Source organism: Halichoerus grypus, chromosome 15, assembly GCF_964656455.1.
Source record: "Halichoerus grypus chromosome 15, mHalGry1.hap1.1, whole genome shotgun sequence".
NCBI lineage: Eukaryota > Metazoa > Chordata > Mammalia > Carnivora > Phocidae > Halichoerus > Halichoerus grypus.
In genome coordinates this window covers 58,980,729-58,989,514 of record NC_135726.1, presented here as the reverse complement: position 1 = coordinate 58,989,514, position 8,786 = coordinate 58,980,729, and the positions used below count along the sequence as shown (strand labels likewise).

Genomic DNA, 8,786 nt, shown 5'->3' with positions numbered 1-8,786 from the left:
CGCACATGCACTCGCACGCTCGCTCTCTCTCTCAAATAAATCTTTAAATTAATTAATTGATTGATTCAACCTTAGGTTATCAAGACTGTTGTAACTGTAGTTAATTGGTTTGCATGGCTGGAATATTATTCCATTGTGTGACTATTACCGTAATATATTTATCTCTTTTACTCTAAACAGACATGTGGATTGTTTCTAGGTTTTAGATGTTACAAACAGCACTGTTAAGAATATAAATGTCAGGGGGTGCCTGACTGGCGTAGCCAGTTAAGCATCTGACTCTTGATTTCGGCTCAGGTCATGATCTTGGGGTCGTGAGATCAAGCCCCATGTCAGCCTCCACGCTGGATGTGGAGCCTGCTTAAGGTTCTCGCACCCTGTCCCTCTGCCCCTCCCCCTATTTCACGCATTTGTGCACGCTTTCTCTCTCTCTCTCTCTCACTCACTCACTAAAAAAAAAAAGAATATAAGTGTCTCCAAGTACACATAATCAAATATACCTAGGAATATAATCTCTGGGTCCAAAGTGGTTTACCAATTTACATTTCCCCTAGCATCTAATAAGAGGTCTCATGAGTCCACATTCTAGACAACATTTGGTATTGCTAGACTTATTAATTTTTGTCAGTTGAATGAGTATAAATGGTACTGTGTCATTTTGATTTGCATTTCTCTGTTTATTAATAAGATTGAATATCTCTTTATGAGCTCTTTGGGTTTTACAGATGAGTCACTGAGGCTTAACCTACCCACATTCACAAAGATTGTAAGAACCAGAGCCAGGACTTAAACCTAACTCTCTCTGATTCCTGAGGCTGAGGTATACTGCTTAGCTTTTAATTATGCACATTCATTATTTCTTTATAAAGTGGCTTAAAAGGATCTTTTTTTTTAAAGATTTTATTTATTTGTCAGAGAGAGAGAGAGTGTGAGTGCACAAGCAGGGAGAGCAGCAGGCAAAGGGAGAAGGAGGCTCCCTGCTGAGCAAGGGCCCCATGCGGGTCTCGACCCCAGGACCCTGGGTTCACAACCTGAACCAAAGGTAGACGCTTAACGGACTGAGCCACCTAGGGAATCCCTTAGAAGTATCTTTTGCCTTCAATCCAAATTTGTGGTAATTAGCAGCAGGCACTATCTCAGACATATTCCCCCTTCTTTCATACTACACGACAAAGAAAGGTACATTACTAGGTCCCTGTACCCTCTGGATTAGAACATTTGGATTAGAAGCTTTCTGCCAGGGGCGCCTGGGTGGCTCAGTCAGTCAAACGTCTGCCTTCGGCTCAGGTCATGATCCCAGGGTCCTAGGATTAAGCCCAGCATCGGGCTACCTGCTCGGCAGGGAGCCTGCTTCTCCCTCTGCCCCTCCCCCGCTTGTGTTTTCTCTCTGTCAAATAAATAAATAAAATCTTTGAAAAAAAAAAAGCAGCTTTCTGCCAGTCTGAATGCTTTATGTTCAGTCCTCTCTCATCAGGCTCCTTCCCCCTCTTTGGGATAATTTCTGGATTTTGACCATTTGGAAGTGTTTTTGGTATTTTAGGAGTTGGTGACTTTCAAGGATGTGGTTGTGGACTTCAGTCCGGAGGAATTAACCTACCTTAGTGCTGCTCAGAGGAACCTCTACCGGGAGGTGATGCTGGAGAATTACAGGAACCTGGTCTCCTTAGGTAAGGCTGCCTTCTCCTTGGAACTTGGTTTCTGCCCACTAGGGCAGTGGTTCTCAACTCTTTTCTGTCCTCACATCAGGAACATCAGTAATAGTGGTTCACCATGTCAGTGAATTTCAACTCAGATCAAAGACAGTATTTTATTTTATTATTATTTTTTAAAATGATTTATTTATTCACGAGAGTCACAGAGAGAGAGAGAGAGGCAGACGGAGAAGCAGGCTCCCCGCTGAGCAGGGAGCCCGATGCGGGACTCGATCCCAGGACCCTGGGATCATGACCTGAGCCGAAGGCAGACGCTTAACCATCTGAGCCACCCAGGCGCCCCTCAAAGACAGTATTTTAATATCAAATTCACTCTTACTCCTAATAGGGCCAACATTGAGTACTTAATATGTATCAGGCATTAGTCTAAGCACTGTACATGTCTTAATTCCTTTAATCCTTACACTAGTCCTGTGAGGGAGAGGTATATTTCCTGTTATTTTTATTATTATTGCCATTTTACAGATGAGGAAACAGAGCCATGGGAAAGTTAAATTATCTAAAACCACACGGCTACAAAGTGGCAGGTGGAGATTTGACCCTTAGCGGTTCAGCTCCACAATCTGCTCCCTTAAATTAAATGACTGTACTGTTGGATGGGGGTGGGTTTCATCAGGTCTTGGCACGGTAGAAGGCTCGCAGTGAGGTTTTTTGAATGTGAAGGAATTGATGAAAATTTCAGGAGCTCCAAAGGCTTCTACTAGACTTGAAGTTTAAGAGTAAGGGATTGCGGGTCTCTCTTCATATCCAGAGGCAAGGTTGTTTACCTCTCCCCACAAGCTAAAGATTTTTAGTACCAGTGCCAGGGTCTTCATTTCAGTGGCTTTTTGGGGGCTGAGGTCTCCTGAAACACACAGTCAAACCGAACACCGTTCCAATGGCAGTAAGCTGACGCTCTTGTCCTTGTGCAGTCAGACCTGTGTGAGGAGATGGAAGTGCCGTACCTCACAAGAGTGTGTAATTTGAGGGATGCCTGGGTGGCACAGTCGGTTAAGGGTCGGACGCTAGTTTTGGCTCAGGTCGTGATCTCAGGGTCCTGGGATCTGTACTCAGCACGGAGTCTGCTTGAGGTTCTCTCTCCTTCTCCCTCTGCCCCTCCTGCTCATGCATGCGCACTCTCTCTCTCTCTCTCAAATAAATAAATATTAAAAAGAAGAGTGTGTAATTTGAACTGTGACTTCTGTTGGTTACAAGGAAGGCAAAAAGGAGTGCCTTTCCAATATAACTCTTCCCTCGGTTACCACATTTATGACTTAAAATAGAGGGAATAAGTCAGTTTTACCTTTTTAGCCCTCATGCAGTAACCTGGAGGCATTTCTGTCTTCTTGTGAGGCCTTGGCTTCTTGTATCCCCGAAGGTTTTGGGTTAATGGAGATTTTACATATCACCCAGGACATTGTCTTCCCAAGTGTGGAATGAGTACAGTGGATTATAGAGAAGGTTATTTTAGGTAGTACCTTTTGTTGGCCTTCCATTTTAGTAAAGAGAGAGCAGACCTCAGGCCCTGAGTCTTAGACAGGCGACCAAAACTAGGTAGCACTCAATAACATTAATTTTGGTTGGATCTATTGCTGTATTATCTTCGGGGCTTTTTTTCTTTTTTGCAAATGACTGTGGTTTCTGTTTTTAAGGTTGATATAAAGCTTCCATTTAAATAAGTGTATTTAAGTTAAAAAGAGAGATGATCTAAAGAAGAGTATTAAATGCTAAATATTACAACAGGTAGCACATAGATAGGGCCAGAATGTGAAGGTTGTTAATAAATTTGTCAGTGAAATTGTCAGTATGGCGGGTTCTGGAATAGGCATTGGTGTTACAAAATGGATGAGGATTCCTGTTTTTGTGGATGTTACTAATTCTAGTGGGGTGAGACAGACAATACGGAAATAATGAGGTAGTGTCTTAGTTCGTTTGGTCTGTTATAACAATATCCCAGAATGGGTGGTTTCTAAACAACAGACATTTATTTCTCATAGTTCTGGAGTCTGGAAGTCCAAGATCAGGGTGCCAGCACAGTCAGGTGAGGGCTGTCTTCTAGGTCACAGGCTTCCTGTTGTCTCCTCACTGGGTGGAAAGGGCTAGGGAATCTCACTGAAGACTTTTTTTTATAAGGGCACTAATCCAATTCATGAGGGCTCCACCCTATGACCTAAGCACCTCTCAAAAGCCTACTTTCTAATAACACCACAGTGGGCTTTAGGATTTTAACATAGGAATTTTGGGGGGATACAAACATTCAGACCACGGCAGGTGGCCTGCAAATGACTGAAGTTTGGGAAACACAGAACTAGGGGAGGGAGAAGGAGCAGTTTAAGACAAGGGGACTGAAGCTATCATGAGGAAAAGAACTTGTTGAGCAGCTATGACATCAGATCCCCCCAAGCTTAAGTAGAGAGCCTAGCACACTGTTCTCAAGCCCCCTTTTCAATTTTTACTCCAAAGCAGAGTTTTTCAACCTTGGCACAGTTGACGTTCGGGCCAGATCATTCCTTGCTGTGGAGGAATGTCCTGGGCATTGCAGGATGTTTAGTGACCTGGCCTCTATGTACTAGATATCAATAGCCTTCCTTCCTCTCCCTGAACTTGTGACAACCAAAAATGTCTCCATTTGGGCCAAAATCATTAGAAACAGGCTTCACTTTTCTTTTGTGTGAATTTGCATCTTCCTTATTATCTCTGAGTCTTTAGAGCCTAAGCTGGGAGTCGCTGTGGGTGCAAAGTAAAACCCCCAAGTTATGAGTCTCCTTCTTCAACAGGGTACCAGTTCCCTAAACCCGACATTATCTCACAGCTGGAAGAGGAAGAGTCACGTGTGAGGGAGGAAGACAGCAATACAGAGATATGTCAAGGTAAGTAGTGAGGGGGAAGCCCATGGAGACTGGAATTACGGGAAGACAATCCCCCCAGTCAGTCGGGATGGGGTCTGGGAGCTGTTGGTCTGAGAGCATCCCTCCAAGTCCACTCAGGCCAGGGAAATAGAGGGCTGGTAGATGTTCTCATCTCAGGGCTCACAAGGTTTCACCACTTAGTGTGCACTTAGTTCTTCTTTCATCTGCTCTTCCTGTAGTCGGAGTGACTCTCTTGCCTGGTGCCAGGGAGGCCCGTTTCCCTTTTCTCTAGTGTTCCAACCCCTGTACTTCTTCGTGCCTTTCCCCTTGCAGCTAGAAAGCCTCGGTCTTTCCTTAAAGAGGAAAGAGACAAGAAAGAGAACTGAGACAAGAAAAAACCTTGGCGTGATACCACTCTTCTTTCCACTTGCCTCGCATTTTCCCTCATGGCAGCTCTTCAGACTTGTTGACACCCAAAGGCTCCCTTTCCCTTCCCTCTTTAACCCCCACAATCTGGTTTCCATCCCCTACCTCTGCCAACACACACACACACACACACACACACACACACACACAGAGTCTCACTGTATCTCTCTCCGTCTTTCCCTCTCCGTCTCTCACACTGTTTCACAGCCCCCCAAAGGTCCCTACCAACATCCTTATGGCTCAAGGACAAAAATCCTCTCCAAACTCTATGGCTACAATATGATAACATTTGTCATCTTTATGAAATCCTCTCCTTCTCTGAACCGGGTCACTATGTGTATCAGCCAGGATCATTGTTGCCCTTCAGCTCCTGTTAACAGAAAACCACACCCAAACTGGTATAAGCCATAAGGGGATTACAATACTGCTCATCTGGGCTTCAGGGATGGCTGGATTCAGAGGCTCAGTGATGTTATCAAGGGCCTACTTTCATTTTTTTTTTACTCTGCCAACAAATCCTGGGTGTGCTTTCTTGTTCCAGTCTGGGGGTGGGGCAGTGGGGAGAGAGAGAGAGAGAGAGCAAGCGAGCAGGTGTGTCCAAAAAGCATTCGCAAGAGTGAGGATGCTTCTTTCTTAGAAGCCCTTGACACACCTCTCCTCATTTTCAGTGTTCCATTTGGGTCATATCCCATTCCTGAACCAGTAGCTATGCCCAGTCTAGTGGTAATCAATACAGCTTTCCCTGCCTTTTCCTGTGTAGGCAGAGAAGATGTCCAAACAAAATTCAAGGACCTCCCAAGGGGACCCCTCTACCTGCCTCTGTGCTGCCCTCATGTCTTCTTTACATTCGCTCCTTGACTCCTTCAGTCATTCCACAGATACTTATTCAGCCCTTGTGGTGGGCCAGCCCTGTTCTAGGTTCTGTGGCTACAGTAACGATCAAGTCAGACAAAATCCCTTGCTTTATAGTCCTTTCATTCTAATGGGGGTGATAGTTGATACACAGACAAGTAATAGAGTCTGAGTGTAAAGCAGACAGTGACAAATGGGAAGCCACTTAAGACAGGTAGTCAGATGGAGGAGGAGCCACATAGAAATCTTGAGGAAGAGTGTTGCAGGCAGAGGGAATAGCAAATACAGAGGCCGCAAGTTTGGAATGAGCTTGGGTGTTCCAGAAAAAGGAAGAAAAGCAATATGGTCTGAGTAAACCGGAGGGGGATAGGAGTTAACGTTGAGAAGATAGACATAGGCCAACTCACATAGGATATGTTAAAGAATGTGGATTTCATCACAAGTGAGATGTGAAAAAGGTATTAGAGGGTTTTGAGCCCAGGGAATGAGGTAGTATTATTGACTCCTTAGAACTGGGCTGTCTGATGTGACAGCCACTAGACACACATAGTTGAATTTACATGAATTAAAATTGCGTAAATTTAAACTCAGTCACACCAGCCACATTTCACGTGTTCTTTACCTACATGTGTCTAGTGGCTATATATCAGACAGCAAAAATATCCATCATTTACCTCATGGCAGGGCATTCCACTGGGCAGCAGTGTCTAGAAAGATCCCTCTGACTGTTCTGTGGAAAGTGGGCTTTAGGAAGACCAGCAGAGAAACCCGTTGGGAGCTTGGTATTACAGGCTAAAGCTGATGGAGGTTGGTGCTGTGATTGTCGAGTACAGGTTTGAGGTGTTCTCTGTGAGGAGAACGGGCAGAACAGCTGTCTCTTAGTCTTCTATGCGAGTCTTCTCTTCAAAGACCATTTCCTAAAAGATCTAATCCATTGTGGGTCCAGTTATCCCTTTCCTGATGATTTCCTAATCTGTATTCTGGCTCTACTATTTCATCTGTACTTTGCTCACGCAGCCTGCTATCTGCCAGGACGAGACCGTTGTGTTCATCCTTGTCTCTTGTCAGTTTTTTTCCCACACAGAGAGTTGCCTTTGTAAAGCACAAACTTTTGACTACTACTACTCTCAAAAGAAAATCCAAACTTTCAGCAAAACATTTAAATCCCTCCCAATCTGCATAAGATCTGTTCTGTTATTTTTGGTCCCTTTCTTATGTTTCTACTATAATGATGAGTCTCTGTGAGGAAAGAATAGAGGAACTTTTACATTTCTTTTAGATGGGGAGAAAAGACCTAAAACCAAAGACCTAACTCCAGAGCAAAGCCTGCCTATGGAAAAGTCATCCTTGGGGGCAGGAATGGAGGATCTGATGGTAGGTAACTTCTGCAGTGTCTATGTAGGAGAATCTTCTCCTGATGATCCATCAGATTTGTACCAGGTCAACCAAGAGAAACCTTTGAGTCCGGTAACAATGACTGAGCCCAAGACCCCCACTCAAGAAAGAAGCCATGACAGTGATGATTTTGAGAGGAGCTCATATCTTACTAAACAATCGGAAGGGCCTCCAGGAAAGGATCCCCAGGAATGTGCTACTCCTGGAATTTGCACCAGTCCCCAGCCGGTGGATGACAAGCCTTTCCTCCAAGAGAACAGATGTGGATTTTGTGAAAGAACTTTTATTACCCAGACAGCTCGTGAGAGACATGAGCAGATCCATACTGGGAAGAAACCCTTTGAATGTAAACAATGTGGAGAAGCCTTCTACCTCATGCCACACCTCACCAGACATCAGAGGACTCACCGGAATGGTAAGTCCTCTGGATGCAACAAAGGTGGGAAGTCTTTCATCCAGGATGCAAATACCTGTGGCCGTGTAAGAACTCACAGTCAGGAAGACTACTATGAATGTTTCCAGTGTGGCAGAGCCTTTATCCAGGACGTGCATCTTCTTCAACATCTCAAAGCCCACGAGGCAGCAAAAGCCCTTCCACCTGGGTTGCCCCGCATTAAGACGTATTTAATTCGGTACCAGCGGAAGCATGACTATGTTGGAGAGAGAGCCCGTCAGTGCTGTGACTGCGGCCGAGCCTTCAGTCGGAGCTCGCATCTTATTCAGCACTATCGGATCCACGCTCACGAGAGGCCTTACCAGTGCCAGCTGTGTGGGAGGTGTTTCAGCCGACCCTCATACCTCACTCGCCATTATCAGCTCCATTCTCAGGAGAAACCTGATGAGTGCAGTCATTACTAAAAACCTCCAGTCAGAGAACATTCTCCACATCTTTGGCTCCATCCTGGAGAGAGACCCTCTGAGTGCTCTGAATGTGAGAATACCTTCCTCCAGCTCTCACAACTTAGTAACTTGAAAACTCATCATGATGTGATAAAAAAAATGGCGAATGGTTGCAAGGGTATAGAACAGTCTTTTGCAAAAGAAGATTCAGCACATGTAAGATTTTCACACAGCTGAAAATCCTTACGAAGAATATTTTTGTTGCATAGGAAAGAAGTTAATAGATTTTGCCTTTCTTTTGGTGGTATTCGTGGAATGGAAAACTTTCATTTTGACACCCTGACAAAAATTCTGTGACTGGCAGTTGGACTCCAGACAGGCAATCTGTTCCCAAGTTTTTCTAGGAGTGTTTACATACAGTATCTTCACCATGTGGGATGTGTCAACACAGAGCGTGGTAGAAAGATTTTCAAGGTGTGCTTATATTGATTCGTCCACAAGGCTGACGTAACTGGTAATGTGTTTACATCATACCTCATAATTCACAAAACATTGTCATGTATATTATTTTATTTGATCTTTTAAGGAATGCTGCAATGGACCTAGTGGGCATATTTATTCTATTTTTACAGGCAAAGCGAACTTGAAACTCCCAAGTTGTTGGTTGATCTGACCTAGGTTGTAAGTGATGAAGTAGGAAATGAACCCAGGCTTTGTTTTATTTTGAGATTTC

General features: G+C 44.3%; 1 protein-coding gene across 1 annotated transcript; it reads left to right on the top strand.

The window, feature by feature from the left end:
- Positions 1-632: 632 nt before the first annotated feature.
- On the top strand, positions 633-8,454 carry ZIM2 (zinc finger imprinted 2). The gene is given in 4 exon segments (XM_078062649.1): positions 633-645; positions 1,524-1,667; positions 4,469-4,561; positions 7,221-8,454. Coding segments are annotated over 4 exon segments (1,101 nt in total). The 3' UTR covers positions 8,072-8,454.
- The last annotated feature ends 332 nt before the right edge of the window (positions 8,455-8,786 follow it).